Source organism: Vicia villosa, linkage group LG1 (genome assembly GCF_029867415.1).
Source record: "Vicia villosa cultivar HV-30 ecotype Madison, WI linkage group LG1, Vvil1.0, whole genome shotgun sequence".
NCBI classification, from domain to species: domain Eukaryota; kingdom Viridiplantae; phylum Streptophyta; class Magnoliopsida; order Fabales; family Fabaceae; genus Vicia; species Vicia villosa.
Genome location: NC_081180.1, coordinates 10,637,703 through 10,660,743, shown reverse-complemented (window position 1 = coordinate 10,660,743; position 23,041 = coordinate 10,637,703). Strand labels below are relative to the sequence as shown.

Genomic DNA, 23,041 nt, shown 5'->3' with positions numbered 1-23,041 from the left:
GGACAGCTGGACACAGCAATCGGTTTCATTTCATATGTATATAATGTTAATTAATCATAGTTTAAGACTTTTAATCAGTTTAGTGGTCCATTACGTGGTGCTTTTTAGAGTAGCTAGCACTATTAAACCGAACTATGTTTGTGGTATTCATCAAAAGTGCTACAAGTTGAAGTAGCTTCTAGCTTCTAGTACCGTTTACCTACAGAACTTTTTATTACAAAGCGTGTAAGTTCTAGAAATATTCAAATATGGGCTATTAATTTCTGGTTTGTAAATCGTGTGATTGGAATTGCGTTGAAAAGCTATTTTGATAATGTTGGTTGACTACTATTTCATGTAAACCGCCTAAGATTTCACCGACTTTTATTACATTAAGGTCATGTATGTAATGTTGTTATAGATAAAGATTGGTCAAAATGTTCCGTTGAGTCACATCAGCACGTCTGAATTTCTGTGATGCCGCTTATCGTACAACCAAGGAAGAGAACTCTTATTTCCTTCTCTAAGTTCTAAACCGCCTTAATTTTACATTGCTATATGTACTCCAAACCATAGTTTTAAATAGGGGTGGCAAAACGGGTCCGGCCCGTTGGGCATGCCCGTTTTACCCGCACTTTAGTGCGGGGCGGGCCAAGGTTTTAGGCCCTCACCCTCTAATGTGACCGCCCCGCCCCGCCCCGTTTTCAACACGGGCTTTTGCGGGCATGTGCATTTTCATAAATTTTTATGTTTTTAGGCTTAAAAGGTGCAATGCCCGCAGGCTTTGCCCGCCCCGCCCTCACTTTTTTGCGGGGCGGGACTAGGTTTTAGGCCCGCATCGTCAACTATGCCCGCCCCGCCCCGCCCCGTTTATTTGCGGGCTTTTGCGGGGCGGGCTAAACGGACGCGGGCATGCCCGTTTGCCACCCCTAGTTTTAAACTAAATGTACTCCAAACCATAATTTTACATTGCGGTGTGATTTTAAAATTTCGTTTTCGGATGTATTAGAAATTACATCGGACAATTTTAATCATGTTTTTTTAAGTATTATCATCAAAAACCAATATATTAGAATTTTAAAACTCAACTTACTTCTTATATAATGAAAAAACATAATATTAAGTGTTTTTCAATATAATATTTCAAAAACTCCCTTTTAAAATTCACACCGCAACGGCCGTAATGTGCATCGCAATAATCGCAATCGCAACATTCGCAACCGCAACTGCATCTGCAGTCGCAACCGCAATTTAAAACCATGCTCCAAACTACTCTGATTCTATGAAAAAGTGAGTTCTGTCTTGAAATCAAAATTACGATAAATTAAGGATGATTGATTTCGAACACAATGGTGTTAATCTTTAGATCTACGACGTTACTATTTTAACTCTAAGGTCAAGTAAAATTATAAAATTTGAAAATTGTAATTTAATTTCATGTGTGTTAATTATATAGGTTAGATAATTTTTAAAAGGCTTTGTATGATTGGGTTGGATATGTGAATTTCATATGTATTGGATCCGGTTTAGAATATTTGCCTTCATGGATTGTCGGATGTTTTACAAGTCGGGAAGTCTTTTAAGGTTGTGGCCCTCATGCTTCCTTTTTGTTAGAGCGATTTATTTTCTTCCCACGAGCCTTTATTGAACATCTGTCTTCTTTGACATTGAGCTTTTCTATTATGCAATTAACCTCAACCCTTTTCGCTGAATTGCATTCTTTCTAAGTACCATTACTATGAGCTTATTTCCTCGTACCTAGCATTTACTTTCACTTTGACTCATATAAATGATCCTCTTGTGAATCAGTCCAGTGGTTCTAGAAATATTGGTTCCTCTTTTAGTTAGCACAGAGGATTTTGTTAGTTCAGACTCCCATCTTTCAATCAATAGTCATTATAACCCAATCTTTATAAATGTGTTCGATAGTTTTGAATCAGAGAGATTCTTTAGGGGTTCTCTTGATAGAAAAATTCCCCTTGTTGAATCTTTCTTCAACGCTTTCTTTTATGGTGAAAATGCTAGAAGTGATCGCACAATCAATTCTACGGCTTCTCCCTCTGCACCCATTAGGAATTCAATTCTATTTGCTTTAACTTCACTGGAGGCCGAAGTTTCTACTTTAAACAGGGAAGAGGCTGAACTTTCATCTTGAAATTCTAATTGTGATAAATTGATAATGATGGACTACAAACATGGTGATGTTGATCTCTGATACGATGGTGCAGAGGTGGACCTGCAAGGTTACCACTTCAACGCCTAAGTCAGTTATAGAGTCCAAGATGAGTGAAGTGAAATTACGTGATTAGGAAAATGTACTTTGAATTTCTTGTGTATTGAATTTATACATTGGATAATTTTTAATGGGTCTTACATGGTTGGGCTGAATATATGGATCTCACCACATTTGAGCTTTGACCGGCCCAAAACTGAGTGAAAGGAAAATAAAATGTAACTAGTGATGTAAAAGTGTCTTTGTTCAAACCTACTCATGTTATTCATGGTAATGTAAACTTGAGATATTTTTATTATCTGTACTTCAACCTTCGCAATAGATGTAATATCTTTTCGGTCGGTATTTATAAAAACTTATGTGTATTATCATAATTTCTTACATAAAACATTTCATCCTTGCATGCATCACGTTTGAGGGTCAATACACTAATATATTAATTATAGTATAAATTAACTTAGCATATCAATCGTATCCTTTAAACAAAAAGATTGCATAATCCCTAAAGAATACTCCAGAGAGGGGTGAACGAGCTTAGGCATATCTCAAGAAGAATCGGCAGAGCTTGCCATTTTGAAAGGAGGGGTGAGCTCCCTCGCCCACTAAGCCAACTTGACCAAGAGTCATGAGACCAACTCATGAATGATTTGAATAATGGTTTCAATAATAAATTTTAAACACTTAAACAAAACAGTTAATAGGAAGCTAACGACGATGATGACTATGCACAAATAAGGAGACAAAGTTGTTGATCATCGTAAATGACTATAGTTATTGAAGGTTGCTCAAGTGTGCATGTGTGTGTGTGCGCGTGTATGAGTGAACGTTTGTGTCATTTAGTCATAATGCTTCCAAAAGCGTCCATTTGTTTTTACAAGACACTGATCACTCAACTAGACAAGATCATACGAGCTTTCACCATTCTTCTCTTTCACACTCTGAAACTTCATGTCCTTTTTTGGATATACTAATAATATGAACATTTCACTCGAATGTTCTTATGAATTAGGCTTAAGATATCTTCAAGGTAGACACCATCATCAGAGGATATCACCAGTGATCATAAAACCCTAATTCTTTAGCTTGATTATAAGGAATGACTTGAACAACCATCTTGTGCATCTTTGACCGCTTGAACCAACATTATCACTTGTTTTTCTTCATGCGTTATTTTCATCAAGATCACTTTAATAGTTATTACATTTTTAGGTGTTGTATTATCAAAACCATGATGTTGTCAGTGCCAAGCATGTGTTCTTATCTATGAGCTTTTATCACTTCTTAATTATACTTGGAAACACATAGTTCCACATTCATCATGTGATTTTATTACACATTTGCATTTTTTTGATGATTTTTGGTAGTTCATGTTTGAGTTTTATGAAGAAATAGGACGAGTGTGAAAAAGCTGAAGAAATAAAGCAAGACTTAGAAAATGTGAAAAATTATGAAGAAAATAGCAATTCCTTACTCGAAAATCGCATTATGGATCGTGCCATGATCACCCGGGACAAGACACATCGTGCCAAAATCAAAAGGCATCATGGAGCAATCTAGATGTAACAAAGAACATCATGACACGATCTAAAAGTGATTGTGGCACGATTTGACGTGGATTTTTACACATTTTTTTACTTGTATAAAAGGGGAAATGGAGAGTTTGTTGGGGATCTTTTTCTTTTAAAACGATTTTGACGGCAAATACAAAGTTTGAGGCTCCAAAATCTTATGTATTGTTTTTCTACTTCTATTGCTATCAATTATTTCAGAATGACTAGCTAAATTTCCATTGATTAGGATTTGTTAGATGAACCTATATGAACTAGTTGGGTCATATGGGTGAGTTTTGTACTATTTACATATTTTGATTATTGAGTATTTTTTATTCAGTGTATCTTGTGTTCATTGATTTGTATGTGTTGACAAGCTCATATATCGAACATAGAATTGTAGGGTTTACTGACCCTAAATCTATGATTGCGAACTAGATTAATCATTCAACTTAGTAATTGATTAGGAATAAGAAATTATAAGTTGTGACTAGAGGTTTAACGATCTAAATTTTCTGTTTTAACTTCGAACTTACCTAAGGGATTAGGCAGATGTAATGTAGAATAGTGAGTTATACACCAAAGGATTGAGTATAGTGGCTTGGTTAAACCATCGTAGTTTTTTATTATTCAACTTTGGGCAAATAGACGCCGACATCAACAGTAACATACAAGGGTTTCGAAACAAAGCCTAATCTCCTTTAATATGATAAATTTTCCAACATTTTATTTAAGAGTCTTATATCAATTTAAACCTTGAAAACCCCCGACTATATTATTATAGCATTTAAATTATTTTGTTAAAGTAAAACAATCCTCGTGGATATGGACATTTTTTTATTACTTGAAACAAGAATTAGTACACGTGTTAAATATCTATCACTAAGTAAGGTTGGGTGGCTCTCTAGACGAAGAAAGGCGGCAAATGCAAGTTGTAGTGAGCTAGAAAAACTTAGGGGAGAATAAGTTAGGCGCACTAAGAGAGCTACAAGCCTTGCTTAGCGAGAATGGTAGATTAGAACCTTATAAATAGGGGTTCCAGTCAGTGCATTGAGGTAGAACTTGGTGGAAATGTGGTAGTATTCTTGGTAGAGATTGAGAGGAGCCCACTGTTTACCGAAATCTCAACATGAGAGAAAAAGAGAGTGGGAGGAAGTGCTGTCTGAGAAATCATCATGGATGTTTTTCAAAGAAATTCTTCTAGGTTTTAATTGTAAAGTTGCAGTGATTAAGCATAGCTAATTTCTCTTTTATTGGGGTTAGATGTAGTTGCCCTTATACTCATGTATTGATCACAATTATTGTGTTTTATGTAATTCTTCTTATGTTTGAATATTGATGAATTCATCATACTTCATGTTTGTTTTTGATTTTCTACCTAAAACAGTTTTCATGGTTTGACTAAATATTCCAAAGGTATTTGTTATTACTAGATTCAAGTTTTTCATATATTTGATATGCTTAATTTTAGATATAGATTTAGGCCTAGTATCCGTATGAACTATCAAAACTTAATGTTATCGTATTGGCTAATAAGCTAAGAAATCATTTATTAGGCAATGCAATCAATGTCATGTTGTTAACTCATACATGAGCTATGATGCAAAGTGATGGACCGTAATACTAATAGTTGATTAGAATTGTATATTACTGATCAATGATAATACATGACAAGTTGATGAAATCTACCCCCTAACAAGATTTTTCAATTGTTAACACCAAAATTCAATTTAGTTTCTATCATTTTATTTTATATTACTTCAATTTCACAAACAAGCGACCTTTGAAAAATCATATAAACTATTTAACATTATTTGAAAGCATTGTGTGCATGTGGAGACAATAAACACTTGCATTTTAGTGTTGACACAAAGCCGCACTCAAGAGCATATTAGTTCCATCAAGAATCAGCTGGAAATAAATGGAGCAGAGATTTCCCTCAAATGTAATCTTCCCTTTAGAACCTTCAAGGAGTCAGCCTTGCGTTGGTATATGAATCTCTCCGAGTTCTCAATAATAAGTTATCAAGACCTTTAAAAAAATCTAATTCATCACTTCTCTGCAAGCAAACATCGAAAGGTCTCTAATACAAGCCTGTTATATGTACCCCTCAAGTCATAAAGAATCCTTTCCAGAATAATATACTTGGCAAGGTTCAATTAGGCGACAATAAAAGTCGTAAATCCAAATCAAAAAATGTTTCATGGAGCTTTCGAGGACAGGTTCAAGACTAGACATTTAAACGAATTCTTATCCTAGAACCAAGCAAACTCGATAGAAGAAACTATGAAAACAATGTTCTATATGTTCTTTGTGAGATCAAGATATCAATCCAAATTCATTGATAACAACAACTAAAGTAAAAACAACATTCAGTGAAGTCCTTGATGATCTCTTTTCCAGTAAGCCATGATGATGGCGTATATCAAGAAGTTATATCAATTCTCATCAGTTAGAAGAATCAAGTCTCAGATGAAGTGATGAATTAATGATGAATCGAGCAACGGATCTTAAAGCTTCAAGGTTATGTAAAGAGAGGAAGTGTGAAATCTCCTCTGGTCATGTGTCTGAGTGATCTATTAAATGTAAAAATATAAGAGTAGTTTTTGAATTACTAAGGAAACTCACACACTCACATAAAGTTTTTTGGGATTAATATTTTTCTTCTTTTTGAAGCTCTTAATCGACTAACTCTAGTACTTAAACAGTTAAGTCAGGAAAAGATCTATGAATCATTTTCTTTTTTGAACCAATATTTTCTCCCATAAATAGAGGAGTTTTTCTCGTTTCAAAATACAACATATATTTTTTCTTAGTTATACTCTCTCTTACTTCATCTTTTTCTAATTATTCACAAGGTTGCCTTAGTGCTTTGACCGTAAAATATATTTGCACAATTGTTATGTGTTGGTGTAGTGCTATTTTTGTAATTTATTCAATATGATGTTGTCTCTGTGTAAAATAGATTGTAGAAGTTATTTGTTTGATTCTAAGCCTTATCAATTAAAAGCTCATGTTTGGGTCGTGAGATTAGTCAAGTAAAATCTTCGTTTGGTTCTAAGCTTAGCCTGTGAAAAGATCTTTATTGATTCTTGAGAATATTTAGATAAAATGTCTATTTAGTTCCTGAGACCATCCTAACTAAAATCTTTGTTCAATTTTGAGATCGATTCCTTGTAAAATCCCTCATTTAGTTTGGGATTATAGACTTCGTCAAGACTATATACTTTGTCAAAATACAATAAAACTGATAAAATTGTGCATCATGATAATATTTCATATTAATAGTGTCGTTAACAAAAGAAATCAAAGATGAAGAAGATTGTGAAACCACTTCTGACGAAAATTTCGCATCGGGGATATGGTAAATTGAATTTGATGCAAAATGAAATATGTTTTGAGCATATCTGGGGAGAGATATATCCAAGGAGAGGAAGTACTCATGCATTACCTGGGTAAATAACCGAATGAGACAATAATTATATATAGCATAATTTTTTTGACTAGTATGATAGTTTTCTCTATAAATGCTTCAACTTGCAAAGCGTTAAGACATTCAATCAACCGATCAATAAATTGTACAAATTTTATCTCCTTTATTTTATTTTTATTTATTTTGTAATTTAGTAACTCAATATTCTCATACATCCCACTTAATATTCTCTAAAGTATTTAATGAACTCACAACAGTGGAACAAAGTCACTCCCTCAACCCACTATATTGATTTCCTTCTCTAAAACTTTCTCATGAAACCTCCTAAAATGGCTTTCATCTATGACAATAAACCAATTATAGACTTGGTTCACAATCCAACTTTGATAAGAGAACCAAATAAAAATAGATCTCATTAGACTGTTACTTGTTCCTTCAACTGCTCTAATAGCAAAAGTATTCGCTAAACTATTACTTAGTCTTTTTTTATCCCTTGCTTTCAAGTTTAGACTTTTGGACACCCATACTTTAATTTGTGGGAAAATCAAATTAAAATAGGATTATGATAATTATGGCTGTTAGTTAGAATCATAGTTTTAAATTGCGGTTGTGGTCACCACAGTTGCTGCGATGTGGGTTGCGTTTGCGGTCACTGCTGTTGCTGTGATGCGGTTGCGGTTGCAGCAATGCGAATTGCGGTCGTTGCGGCGTGAATTTATATTTAGGAACATACAATATTATTTTTTATTATTTATTTTAAAATTTCAAATATCTTCCATCTCCTTTCTAAATTTTCATATATATATATATATATATATATATATATATATATATATATATATATATCTCAATAACAATTCGTCATCATTTTAAATATCACAAATCCTTTCAAAACACACCTTCAATCTATGATATAAATAGAATGAAAAGTAAACCAATTAGTTTTTGTGAGTATTGCATAATCTCTCGCGGTCTGATGTGGCCTAATGCGGCCATTGTGGTGTCATGATGCGGTTATGATGCGGTTTTTATTGTGATTTGCAATTACACCGCAATTGCGGCCTAATGCGGACACTATCGCAATCGCATTATTGCGGACCGCATCACGTGATGCGGTCCGCAATTTAAAACCATGGTAAGAATTATCTAGATTAGCTTGTTAGTTTGTTATTTAGACTATTATATTGTTTTTCTTTTTTTATAAGAGGACCATCACATCTTTGATCAATTGTAACATTTACACTTTATTCAATAGTAAGATGAAGAATATTCATAACACCTCTATAAAATTCCTGTACAATGAATTAAAGAATACGAGTATGAAAGATATACATAAAAAAAGAAGAAGAAGATAATACAATATAATACAAAGTGTTGCAGTAAACTAAACTCTTCAACTCCTAAACCATCCTGCATTCTTTAGGAAGACCCTGAGGAAATCTTTTGATATCAGTGCAATAATTATAGATCATATGATTCTTCTGAACCCACTCGAGTCTCTGATAACTTGTAGAATCCAATTCTTCTGAGAACCAAGCCTTATTATTAGACTGTGTTGAACTACAAGATGATGTTCCAGAAGGAGACACGGTGCATGCATTAGCATTGAAGTTTCTATATGAAGCTGTGAAAGGAGCTTTGGACCAATCTGTCTTAACAAGTCCACCTCTTGTAGCCCAATCATCAGCATTCCAGAGACTAGAGTAGATTCTCATTGGTTGATTTTTGGGAAATGGAATACCCTTTGATTCCATGTTCTTGAATTCCCTAATTGGTGTTCCATCCACAGAGAAACTAAAAAAATACACAAACATAAAATAAGAATCGGTTGGTTGCTTTCAACACAAGTAATCGAAAAAAATCAATTTTTTGTTTGTTTGATTTGTTACTAACATAATATGTTGTGGGTTCCATAGGATTGAATATGTGTGAAAATCCGCAGTTGGGTCAAACCAGAGATGGAATTGTTGCTCTCTATTGCCTTTTCCGTGACTAAACACATTGGTATGAAGTGTATAAGGATCACCACTCAAATTTCCCAAGAATTCAAAGTCTATTTCATCCCATTTACGTCCTTTTGATGATAGCTAAATGAATATTCGAGCACGAAACTAGTAAATAAAGGTAAAGAATAAATATGATGTGAATGTTAACAAGGAATTATTGAATGCTTACATAATAGGCTGTGACAGTGCCAGCAGAGTTCCCAGGAACAAGTTTAAGTTGCATATCAATTTTCCCAAAAAGATATTTATTTTTGGATTGAAAGCCAGATCCTGAAGATTTATCAAGAGATAAAGTAAGAAGGTTTCCATTATCGAGTATTCTAGAACGACCATCTCCCCATGTTAAATCAAAGTCTTGATAGAAATTGCCCGCAGACGCGATCGTAATCGTTGAGATTAAAAGAACCAACAATGTAAATTTTGAAAATGACATTGAATATTTAAGGGGTGAATATGATTGAATGAATATTTGTTGTTGTAGATGAGAAAGATGTGATGGGAAGAGAGAAGGGGAAAGTGTTTATAGGAGGCAATGGCATGGAGAAGAGAGGAAAGTGACAAGAAGGTTCCATTAAGGTTGAAATGAAGTAGTTGTATGAGGAATGACGAAGAAAAGACAAGAAATGGAGGATTTGGTATGGGATGGTAAGGTATAGGTGGAAGACCACTCCATTTGAAGATATGATCACACGCGGTTCTGCATGAAATGCTGCATACCTAATAGATAGCCACACAATTTATGTCTAAAAAAATATAACATATCTTTGATCAAGTCCTATCTTCTTGCTTTCCGGTTATTATGTAGATTTTGTTTTGAGAAATTCAAATGCATGGATTATTATATCATGAATTTAATTCATGTAAATATTTTATTACCTTTTTATTAGGTTAGTCAATTGAACTAATTCAAAAATCAATTTAAAATCACCTCTAAAATAGTACTACTCATCAAAATAATATATATTTTAAAATGGAAGATTTAATTGATTATTTTACATAGATTAAAAAAATTAAAAATATAAATAAAAGAATATTAACCTAAAATATTTTTATTAAATAGTGATGTATTTTACCTATGAAAGAAAAATGGAAAGTATTTATTTGAAAGTGATGGAAGTTGTCTTAATTAAAATATACAATTGATGAGATGATAGGTTTCTTTAAATATTTGTTGTTTGATGTTACTTATTTGTTTATTTTAACTATTCTTTTTCATTGTTCATAATTTTTATTTTTTAGAGAGGGATGACGATTCAGTTTTTGTTATTCCTCTTCTTCTTGTTAAAGTTAATAGTAGAAAACTTCTATTGAAGAATAAGATAAAAAAGATGATGATGAAAGACTTGCAGAGAGAGAAGCTATAACTACCTTTCAATATTGTTACAAATGCAACTATAAATGGATTTATATAATAACACTCAAATGTAAATGCTAACCAAATTAAATACAAATGCAAACTAAACTCTAATGCAAATGAAACTAAAGTTATTCTGAATTTGGATTACATTTCAACACAATCTCTTAATTTATATTCAGGTTTAAAAATCAACAACACCAATTTCATCCCTTAAATTGATGAAGTGTTCAGTCTTGATAGCCTTAGTCATCACATCTGCAAGTCTTCTGAGTGCTACAGTGAACAACTTCAAGCACTCCATTTTGAACTTGATTTCGTAGAAAATGATACTTAGTATATATATGCTTGCTTCACCCATGCAGCAATGGATTCTTCGTAAAGTTTATTGCTGACTTGTTATCAATCATCAGGTTGACTGATTTGCTCACTTTGAACTTCAGTTCTTGCAGAAAATTCGTCATCCAAACAACTTGACAAGTAGACAATGCTCTATCAATGTATTCAGCTTCATAGGTTTACAATACAACCACTGGTTACTTCTTGGAACACCAAGAAAGGGGACACCTAAATACATAAACATGTAACATTTAGTGTTTCTTCTGTTAACTCTGTCTCCACACCAGTCAGAGTCTGAATAACATATCAGCACATCAACAATTGATACTGACACTCCAAATATAAACATAATTTCATACTTCAGATTTCCCTTTACATACCTAAGGATTCTGACTACAGCTTGATAATGTGACCACTTTGGTTTACTTATAAACCTACTCACTGTACCAACTGCACAACATATGTCAGGTCTAGTATTGCATAAATATCTCAGAGTACCAACTAACTATTTGAAGATTGTAGCATCTACTTCCTTACCATATAGATAAGATTTTAGTTTATGGTTTGTTTCTGCGGGTGTAACTGCAGATTTATTGCTCATCAGGTCAAACCTTTTCAGCAACTCAAGTTCATACTTCAACTAAGGCATACTGATTCCTTTTTCAGAGCGTAGAATCTCCATTCCAAAAAAATTTACCATATTTCCAAGGCTAGTCATATCAAACGCATTCATCAACACCTTCTTGAACTTATTTAACTCAGTAGTACAATTTCATGTTAGCAATATGTGATCTACATAAAGACACACCAGAATCATATTGTGATCAGAGGTATGTTGGACGTACAAACCATACTCCATTTCACATTTTTTGAATCTCTGATACTGTTGAAGCGGTAAAGCGGCAAGCAACAAAATATTTGGAAGTATTTATTCGGAAATTTATCGTGTCCACAGAGATTACTGCTACCGAACTGCCATTCAATAGTTTCCACAGTTATGAGTTTGGATTGAATTTGTTAAAGATAAAAACTAAATAGTTAATATTAACAAAAAAAAATCCATTCTTTAGAGAGAAGAAATTTATCAAGCATGCATATAATCCACTTATCACAAACTTAAACCTATAGACCAATCGCACTCAACCTACAATACTCGTCAAAATCATCAAGCATCGCTCACACCCTAAGTCATTTCTAACCCAGAGTAGAGAGAACTACTAAATCATCTCGGCGACGATCTCTCAGTCAACCTCAACAACACAGCAGACATCCATATCATTTGTACCGACGATCTCTCAACCGACACAACTAACACATAAGCATTAAACTTCGACACCCATAAAGATTATTAGCTCTAAATCTATCTCTAGAAGTTATAAATTAATAGATATCCATCCCTAATCAAGATTTGTGAGGTATATGTCTATAGAAACCCAAATCCAAAAAGATTAAGGAAGACATCAATAATAATTTGGAAAGCAAATATATTATACAATACCATGATCAATACATATACATATGTTCAAAGTAAATAGACAAACATACCCAACAAAATAGAGTATACAAAGAGAATAAAATAAGAGGAACCAAACATTTCTTGGTTTGTCAACACCAATCGATGAGAAATTTGACCTCCGATCATCAAGATGCAACCCCATTTGATGTTTCTTAGCCTCTCTCTACCAAAAAAATGAAGGTTGATGGAGTTGGGAACATATACCCCAAAACCATAACATAAAAAATTTGTTTTCCCCTATTTATAAACTTTGAAATTCGCAGAGCATGCGCCGCACGCTGGGAGGGTGCATTGCGCGGTTGGGTTGTCAACAAAAAAACAGCTTTAATAAAATTGCCATAACTTGATAATCGAAACTCCGATTTGCGCCTGGTTCGAAGCGTTGAAAAGCTTATTCAATGCTCTTTCTAAAAATGACAAAATATCAACCAAATTGATGATTTTTTATTCTTCAATTTTGAGCCTTATTCGTTGATGAATTGCTCAAAATCGCACGTTTGAAACGGTGTCTCCGACATTTTACAGCTCATGCTCCAAATACGCATCAATACCTACAAAATGAATAGAAAACTATCAAATGGTACACAAATACATGAAAACTTAATAATACACAACTTATACATATTTACACAAAAAGCGGAGATTATTCACACAATATAAACAAAAAATATCGATAACTGCCACAAATTACATATACAAAATAATATATTTTGGCACTTATCAAATATTTTGGAAAATGAACCAATTTCTTGATTCCAAGCTCTTGGAGCTTGTTTAAGTCCATACAAAGTTTTATGCAGCTTGTACATCATTCCTTCTCTGTTCTCTATCAAAAATCTACGAGGTTGTAACACATAAACTTCTTCTTATATGGACCGTTCATAAAAGCAAACTTTACATCTAAATATATTAGAGGCCAATTCCTATTTGTAGCTATAACAATTCTCAGTCTAATGATTTCATGTCTAGCTACAGGTACAAACACTTCAAAATAGTCAAAACCATATTTTTGTAAAAACCTCTAGCTACTAATCTTGCTTTATGGATCAGAACCAAACTCTGATATTAAATGTTAGAACATACAATCACTCAATTGGTAAACAATGGTGTATGTGGAGAAAAAGTGAGAAGAGAATTAGAGATAATTAAGGATGAGAATGATAATTTTCACTAATTAACGACGAGGATGCCTCCAAAACATTTATACAAGTGTTGCAAAATGATTGAGACCTAAAATACATCAACAAAATACAAGAAAAAGTCAAAACTCGAGGTTGTAACTGGTTAACACAAATTATTTATCGGTTACAGCAGACAAAATCATAATAACTCAGTGTCGTGTGTAACCAGTTAATGTGTTTAATTAATCAGTTAACACGACCTAAAAACTATTTTTTTCTTGTCCATAAATATTTTTCTACCAGCTCTAACCAATTATACCTTATTTATCAGTTGAAACATTTAAATTATCAAGTTTTGACTCAACAAATTCTACATCATTAATATCATCACCGAAATTGAAACAAAGACACTTTGCATTACTAGTTACGTTTTATTTTTCCATGACTCTAGCATAGGGATCATATAGTTTTATAAATTAACGCGGTTTAGAATTTTGACAGTGAAATAATAATTTCCTTCCTTACTTGTACGATAAGCGGCATCACAGAAATTCAGACGTAGTAATGTGACTAAACGGAGCATTTTGACCAATCTTTATTCTTAATCCTTAACATGACCGTAGTGCAACGCAATGAAAGTCGGTGAAATTTTGAGCGGTTTACATGAAATGGTGTATACGATAGTCAACCTTATCAAAATAGTTTTTTTCTTTGTTATTCCAGTCAAACCACATGATATAGAAACCAGAAATTAATACATATTTCTAGAATTTACACACTTTGTAGTAAAAGGTTATGTAGGGAGACGGTACTAGAAGCTACTTCAATTTGTAGCACTTTTGATGAATACCATACCACGAACACTAGTTCGGTTTAATAGTGCTAGCTACCCTTAAAAGCACCATGTAATGGACCACTAAACTGATTAAAAGTCATAAACTATGATTAACTAACATTATATGCATCTGAAACCGATTGCTGTGTACACCTGTCCATTTTCACTTCATCTCACCAACCAACTATTATAGTAACCAGTAACAAACTCGTGTTCCAACGGGTTCTAATATGGGACGCGCATTTGTTTCAGATATATATTTTAAATAGAAAAATGTTTGGTATCCATGAAAAAATAATAATTAAATGTATGAAAAAATATCTAATATCCGTAAAAAAATGATAATTGAATATATCAAAAAATGTCTGGTATCCGTGAAAATATAACAATTGAATGTATAGGAAAATGTCTGGTACCCGTGAAAAAATAACAATTGAATGTATAGAAAAATGTCTGGTACCCATGAAATGATAACTGAATGTATAGAAAAATATCTGGTACCCGTGAAAAATAATAATTGAATGTATAGAAAAATGCATGGTACCCGTCAAAAAAATAATAATTGAATATATAGAATAAAAAATAATAATTAAATATATAAAAAAATGTCTGATATCCGTAAAAAATAATAATTAAATGTATAAAATATATTAAATTTTAAATAAATATAATTTTTTAATTAGCTATAAAAAAACGTGAATACAAATATTTGTTTTAATTTAATATTTTAAAATGATGATCATTATCATAAAAAATATTAATAACAATAAATATCTTAAATCTATAATTTCAGATCATAAATAAAAAATTATTTATAATATATAAAAAAAATAAAAGTTGAAAAATATTTAGAATGTTAGAATAATTATAATTATTTTATAATTATTGATTTAATTGTAATAAATATGTGTCTCATATAATTGTTGATATTTTTTGAAAAACAACAATTAAATAAGAATATGGTAGAATAGAAAGAGAAAAAAGCATGAGCATATGTAGAGTAGGAAAAGAAAAAAGTTCTGTTTTCAAGGAAAATTTGGTTAATTTTTTAATTTGAAATATTCAAGCATGGATTGGAAAGAGCTCCAAAGGATGTAAGAGTAAAAGATAGAAGCAGAAGGGATCAACGTAGCACCATAATGAAGCAAAAGAACAGATTGGTACTTTTTAAAACAGTTTTTTTTCTTATATTGTAGATGCTATTTTTAGACTTAGTTCTTACACCAACACATATATCCAATACTATTCAGTATTCACCTTATTTATACGGTGAATAGTATTTTTTAAAATAAAAAATATTTTAAGAACAATGCTATGAATATTGAACAATGACATACACATGAATAATAAACAATGATAAAGTTGGTTAATGAAGAGATCAAATTGGTTAATAAACGTCAAAATTTTAAAATAATTTAGTAATAAAATAAGTTGGCTAATGAAAAGTAAAAATGGTTAATAAAACAATGAAGTTGGTTAATAAACGTCCAGATATTAAAATAATTTTTAGTAGTAAAAGTCAAAACTCGAGGTTGTAACTGGTTAACACAAATTATTTATCGGTTACAGTAGACAAAATCATAATAACTCAGTGTCGTGTGTAACCAGTTAATGTGTTTAATTAATCAGTTAACACGACCTAAAAACTATTTTTTTCTTGTCCATAAATATTTTTCTACCAGCTCTAACCAATTATACCTTATATTTATCAGTTACAACATTTAAAGTTGATATACATATTGTTATCTTATTGAAAATGTTAGAGAGAGGTTCTCTACCTTCTCTCTAACTCTTCGAGAGTTTTTCTTTTTTCAAGCTGTTCTCATGGGATTCTACACGGAGCAGGCAGGAGGGTGGAATAGGGTTGACAGGCACAAAGCTAAGAATGAAGGTAGGGGAATGTGGGATGTGGCGGACGGAGGGAAGAAGAAGGACGTTGCCGGTGGGGTATCGTCTTTTTATATTACGGAGTTTGGGAACGAATGGGGAGCCAAGGATTTGTTTCACGAACTGAAAGATCATGGTGATTTAGTGGAAGTGGTCATCCCTCCTAGGAGGGACCGCAGAGGCAAAAGATTTGGGTTTGCACGTTATCAAAATGTGGTTGATGAGAAGTTATTGGCTATCAAGTTAGACAATACGTTGCTGGAAGGAAGGAAACTTTATGCCAATATTCCTAGATTCCAAAGAGTTGGGTGCACTAATGTTAGGGCACCACCTAAGGGTAACCTTGTGAACGGAAGAAACGTAGAGGTCAGAGGAAGACATGGTGCAGGATGGATAGATAGACGGTCTTTTGCGGAGGTTGCGATGAATCGGAAGTCCTCAGGGATTTCTAACGGAGGGGCGTCTTCCATCAAAACTTTTGAAGTCTCTGCGGAGGAGGAGGACGTTACCAGATATGGGAGGGCGTACGTAGGAACTTTGAAGAATTCTGCGTTGGCACCAATCTTGAAAAAGCTGTTTATAGAAGAAGGGATTTTTACGATCAGGGTGACGTTATTGGGCCCTAATTTATGTCTGCTTGAAGATCTTATCATAGGGGAGGTAGAAATTTTCATAGAAGAACGAAGGAAGTGGTGGGAAGAATGGTTCAGTAGCATCAGGGCATGGAAAGCTTCAGACATTGATAAGGAGAGATTAATCTGGATTAAAGTTTCTGGTCTTCCATGTCATGCATGGAGTGTGAAACTTTTTAATCTAATGGCTGAAGCGTTTGGAGTTTTCATCAAATGTAGTGACAATACGGTGACAAGAGTGGTGATGGATGAAGCTAAGTTTCTTATCAAGACCAAGCTAGGGGTTTCGATCGATGAAACTTGTGTGGTGATAGTAGATGGTGAATCGTTCAGGTGCTTCCTAAAAGAAGAGGCGTTTGCTCATGAATCTGCCGAATCGGCATCTAGAGACAGAGATGTGGAAGAATCGGAGTTTTCTTCCTCTCCGGCGGAGCAGGGTTTTCTCGAGGAAGTGGTAGGGGGTGACAGTGACGCATCAAATGATCCTTTGACCTTGGACAGAGTGTTGAAGGAGACTAGCTATGAGGTAGGGTCTGGGACAGACGGCAACAGAGGGTCTGTTTTGCAGCCAGTAGGCGGCGGGTTGGAGAAGTCTCTCTCAAAAGGTGTCAACGTGGTATTTAACGTGGAGAGGGAGCCAAATGATGTTTCGGTAAATTCCCATGCTCCAGGTGCATTTAATGCAGCCGAAGATGTCAGGTTTTTTAAGGAGGACGTGTCCTTGTCCCGTAGCGGCAAGAAGGAGGGTTTGATGGCTGGCATTAGTGTTAGTGGGACCCGGGCATCTAGTGGAATAAAAGAGGTTGGGTGTGATGCTTGTGGGCCATCGAAACAGGCTGCCAAACTTTTAAGCCCATTATCTTTCGATAATGCTTGCAGAAAGGCTATCTCTAAGCCCAATGGGGCTTGTAGCAAAATAAGGAAAAAGTCTGTGAGGAAGATTCACGAATACGCTGAGAGGGTAAATGCTGCCCCTTCTTATTTTGCTTGTATCGCGCCGAGAAAAACCAATAGCGCTCACCAATCTGGCTGCCACGTGGAGAAGATAGCAGAAGACCGTTTTAGCCTTTCCAAGGAGGAAGATGACATCTCGAACGGTACGTTTTTGCCTTGTCTGTCTCATACCGATTCCGACGTTAGGAGGTGTAACCGTAGGATTATCAATTCTCCTAATTCTGAGGTGGGTAACAAATTGTGGAAATCTCTTTCTGATTTGGGGGTTGTTGGTGGTGGTGATGAAAACAGTTCTGTTAAAAAGCTGGAGGAGATGGAAAGGAGAGACAGTAGGGGAGCGAAGGGAGGGAAGGTGTTTAAAAAATCGTTGTTATGAATATTGTTTCTTACAATATCAGAGGGGGTGGGAACTATTCAAAGAGAAAGAGAATTAGTTTCCTGTTATGTTCTGGAAATGTTGATGTGTGTTTGTTACAAGAAACCAAGCTTGAATGTGTTAATGACTTAATTGCTAAATCCTTTTGGGGAGGTTTTGAAGTTGAGTGGACGGCTAGTAGCTCGGTTGGAGCGGCGGGAGGTATGTTAATTCTTTGGAAGAAGGACTCTCTGCAAGTCAATTACAGTTTTAGAGGGTTGGGTTATGTTGGGATCAACATCTCCTTAGATGGAAGGTTGATTAATGTAGTTAATATTTATGCTCCCAACTCGGTAGTGCAAAGAAGAAAGGTGTGGGACGGTTTGGTGGAATTGCGGAACAGGGCTGGTGACGTTCAGTGGTGCTTAGGGGGTGATTTTAACGAGGTTACTTCTAGTCAAGAGAGGTTGGGGGAAGGGGCTAATCATAACAGGAGAGGTATGATTGACTTTAAGGACTTTATCGGCATGATGGGTGTGGTTGATGTTCCTTGCGTCGGTGGAAAGTATACTTGGTTCAAAGATAACGGAAAGGCGTTCAGTAGACTTGACCGCTTTTTGGTGACAAATAAGTTGTTAGAGGTGTGGGGGGTTATAGACCAAAGGATTGGCGCTAGAGATTTATCGGACCATGCCCCGATACGTCTTTTTTGTGGGAACATTGATTGGGGACCGAAGCCTTTTAGATTCAACAATGCTTGGCTTAAACATGAGGATTTCAAATCCTTTATTTGTAATGAATGGGCAAAACTGAAGTTTGTGGGAAGAGGAGATTTCGTTCTTTTCGAAAAGCTAAAAGCCTTGAAGCCTCTTATCAAAAATTGGAATCATGAGGTGTTTGGGTGGGTCGATTTAAAGATAGAGGACGAGGTTGGTAAGATCAACGATTTGGATGATTCTTTGGCTAACAACTTCGGGAGTCCCTCCCTCTCTTTAGCGGAAGATAGGAAAGAAGCTAGTAAGGAATTTTGGAGATTGATTGGTGTCAAAGAAACCATGCTTAGACTAAAGTCTAGGCAACTTTGGTTAAAGGAGGGCGACAAGAATACTCGATTTTTTCACAACTCTATTAGAGAAAGAAGGAGGAGAAATGCCATAACAGTGTTGGAAGGCGCCGAGGGCACGGTTGAGGGTGTGGAAGAGATTAAAGAGGAGATCAAAAACCACTTTGAAAATTACTTTAAAGAAGACGACATGGATAGGGCAGTCCCGGAAGGAGTTGAAATCGCAAGATTGAATGAGGTGGACAGAGATTGGTTGGATAGGCCTTTTGAGGAGGATGAGGTGAAACGAGCAGTATGGGATTGTGATGGTAGCAAAAGCCCCGGTCCGGATGGCTACTCAATTGAATTTTTTCAATTCTTTTGGGAAACTCTTAAGAAGGATGTGCTTTTATTTGTGGAAGATTTTTACGCCAAGGCGAGATTAACTAATGGTTGTACGTCTTCTTTCATAGCTCTTATTCCGAAGGTTAAAAACCCTCAATCCTTAAATGAATTCAGACCAATTTGTTTAGTTGGATGCTTGTACAAGATCCTTGCTAAAATGTTGGCGGGTAGATTGAAAAATGTTGTTGGGAAATTGGTGGCGCCTAACCAAACGGCTTTTGTTCCGGGTAGAAGCATTCTTGATGGTGTTTTGGTGGTGAACGAAGTTTTGGATCTAGCAAAAAGAGAGAAGAGGAGTTGTGTCATTTTGAAAGTGGATTTTGAAAAAGCTTATGATCGGGTGAATTGGAAGTTTCTTCTTTTCGTACTTAAGAAGATGGGGTTTGGAGATAGATGGTTGAGATGGATGGAGGGATGTATTTGCAATAGTGGAATGTCCGTTTTAATCAATGGTAGCATCACGAAAGATTTTAAGGTTTTTAAAGGGCTCCGTCAAGGTGATCCGTTGTCTCCTTTCTTATTTGTTCTAGTTTCGGAAGTCCTCACGGCTTTAGTGAGAGGAGCTATAGCGAATGGAGATTTTAGGGGGTTCAAAATAAACGAAGAAGTGAGTGTTAATGTGTTACAATTCGCGGATGACACCATCTTAGTGGCGGAAGGTGATACGGCGAATCTATGGAGTTTCAAGGTTTTGCTCAGGGGCTTTGAACTTATGTCGGGGCTGCGTGTTAATTTTAACAAAAGCAAACTATACGGGGTTAATGTGGACGAAGACTATCTAGAAGCGGCGTCTACTTTTCTTTCTTGCAATGTGGGGATAACTCCTTTTAAATTTCTTGGAGTTAAGGTGGGAGACAATCCGAGGAAGCTTTCTATGTGGAGGGATTTGATTTCGATGTTTAAGAGGCGGTTGTCCGTGTGGAAGGGTATCAACCTCAATTGTGCGGGGCGGGTGTGCTTGATTAATTCCGTGTTAAGCTCGTTACCTATTTATACTCTTTCCTTCTACAAAGCGCCGACTAAGATCTTAAATGAAATCCGGGCAATTCAAGCAAGATTCTTGTGGAATGGTAATGATTCAAAAAGAACTATCCATTGGGTGTCTTGGGATACCGTTTGCAAACCTCGGGAAGAGGGTGGTTTGGGTGTTAAAAATATCGAAATAATGAACTTGGCTTTGATTAGCAAATGGAAGTGGAGGATATTGGTGGAGAAGGAGGCGGAGTGGAGTAAAATTCTCAAGGCTAGATACGGAAACTTAAGGTTGAAAATCCTTATAGGTGACATATCGGTCGTGAAGAAAAAAGACTCCATTTGGTGGAGGGATTTGGTTACATCTGACAATTATTCTGCTCTTTTTAACCATAATTTTGCAGGTGCAATTGGGTGTCAACTCGGAAGCGGCGCTGCTGTCCCGTTCTGGTACAGCAATTGGGCGGGGCAGCCGGCACTCATGTTCCAATTTCCGGAGCTGTTTGTGCTTGCAACCGACGATGCCTTGTCAGTATCGGAGGCTGGCTGTTTTGTCGACTCTGTTTGGTGCTGGAAGTCTGCCGTAGAGCTGCTCCACAATGGCAGCAGTAGCAGCATCTCTTTATGGCTGGATTTGATCGATCAAATCGGTGCGTTTCGGCCTACGGAGGGGACTCAAGACAAGTTTTCTTGGGGCTGTAACGGGGAAGGTATTTTTAGCGTAAGCTCATGCTACGATAGATTTTATGAAAAGCTTAAAAGCCCCTCCTTAGTCTCTCCTTTTCTCAAGAGTTTTGGTTTTCTTTGGAGCATTAAAGCCCCTCCGAAAATCCTTTTTTTCGGTTGGAGACTCTTGCATAATAGATTGGCAACGAAGGATCAATTGACTAAACGGGGAATACCTTTGGTTGATGGAGGGAATAGGTGTGTTTTTTGTCAAGTGGAGGAGGAAGATTTATATCATTTAAAGGGAGGGTGTTCTGTCATTTCGAGTATTTGGAGGAAGGTGTTCGAATGGATCGGTCCGGTTGACAATTTTCTTTTGGTTGACTTTGAGGAGTTCTTTGTTTGCTATGAGAAGGTGAAGGTTAAAACTAAGAGAATTATCATTGCGGTCATATGGCTAGCTACGGTGTGGATCATTTGGTTAAATCGTAATGCGATTATTTTTAGAAATGAATCTTTTAGTTTTACCGAATGTATGTCGGGGATTGTTTATTACTCTTGGATTTGGCTTCAATCGTATTATGCCGTTAGGGATAATTGTAATTTTCACATATGGAATATCCTTCCTCTCAATTGTTTTGAGTAGTTGGAGCTTTCCTTTTGTTCTTCCCGGTTTGGAGTATCCATAATACTCCGTTTTAATCCCATTGCTTATTAAAAAAAAAAACATTTAAATTATCAAGTTTTGACTCAACAAATTCTACATCATTAATATCATCACCGAAATTGAAACAAAGACACTTTGCATTACTAGTTACGTTTTATTTTTCCATGACTCTAGCATAGAATCATATAGTTTATAAATTAAGGCGGTGTAGAATTTTGACAGTGAAATAATAGTTTCCTTCCTTACTAGTACGATAAGCGGCATCACAGAAATTCAGACGTAGTAATGTGACTAAACGTAGCATTTTGACCAATCTTTATTCTTAATCCTTAACATGACCGTAGTGCAACGCAATGAAAGTCGGTGAAATTTTGAGCGGTTTAGATGAAATGGTGTATACGATAGTCAACCTTATCAAATTAGTTTTTTTCTTTGCTATTCCAATCATGCACCACATGATATAGATACCAGAAATTAATGCCTATAGTACATAATTCTAGAATTTACACGCTTTGTAGTAAAAGGTTATGTAGGGAGACGGTACTAGAAGCTACTTCAATTGGTAGCACTTTTGATGAATACCACAAACACTAGTTCGGTTTAGTAGTGGCTACCCTAAAAAGTACCACGTAATGGACCACTTAACTGATTAAAAGTCACAAACTATGATTAATTAACATTATAAGCATCTGAAACTGAAACCGATTGCTGTGTCCAGCTGTCCATTTCCACTTCATCACACCAACCAACTTTTATTATTTTATTAAAAATAATGTTATTCTTACACTTAATTCTCATGCTTATGAGTGGCAATAGATCAGGTCTGTCTATAAAAGTCGATGACTTAGTTTATTTAAGGCCAAATCAGACTAAGCTTTTTGCTAAACCGGTCAGATTTAAGTTTTTTAAAAGTTTATGTAGTTAAATAGCTTAGACTTTAACTATTAAAAAAAGTTTAGGGTTAAATATGTTTTTCGTCTCTATAAAATTGTAAATTTTGTTTTTAGTCCCTATAAAAATAAATGTCATGGTTTGGTCCCTACAAAATTATTATGCACGTAGTTTTAGTCCCTACTGTTAAACTAATATGTATTT

At 35.1% G+C, this 23,041-nt stretch overlaps 1 protein-coding gene across 1 annotated transcript; it reads right to left on the bottom strand.

The window, feature by feature from the left end:
* Window positions 1-8,460: 8,460 nt before the first annotated feature.
* On the bottom strand, window positions 8,461-9,919 carry LOC131628346 (probable xyloglucan endotransglucosylase/hydrolase protein 23). The gene is made up of 3 exons (XM_058899191.1): window positions 9,371-9,919; window positions 9,089-9,282; window positions 8,461-8,989 (listed from the first exon to the last, which is right to left on the bottom strand). Exons 1-3 carry the CDS (start codon window positions 9,632-9,634, stop codon window positions 8,596-8,598), a joined length of 852 nt encoding a protein of 283 aa, XP_058755174.1. The 5' UTR covers window positions 9,635-9,919; the 3' UTR covers window positions 8,461-8,595.
* Window positions 9,920-23,041: the final 13,122 nt, after the last annotated feature.

Excerpts from the sequence above, each read along its gene's own strand:
- LOC131628346 (XM_058899191.1), bottom strand. The coding sequence starts at position 9,634 with ATGTCATTTTCAAAATTTACATTGTTGGTTCTTTTAATCTCAACGATT. Across the intron at positions 9,283-9,370 it reads GCACTGTCACAGCCTATTAT|CTATCATCAAAAGGACGTAA; the intron begins GTAAGCATTCAA and ends ATATTCATTTAG. Across the intron at positions 8,990-9,088 it reads TGGAACCCACAACATATTAT|TTTCTCTGTGGATGGAACAC; the intron begins GTTAGTAACAAA and ends GTATTTTTTTAG.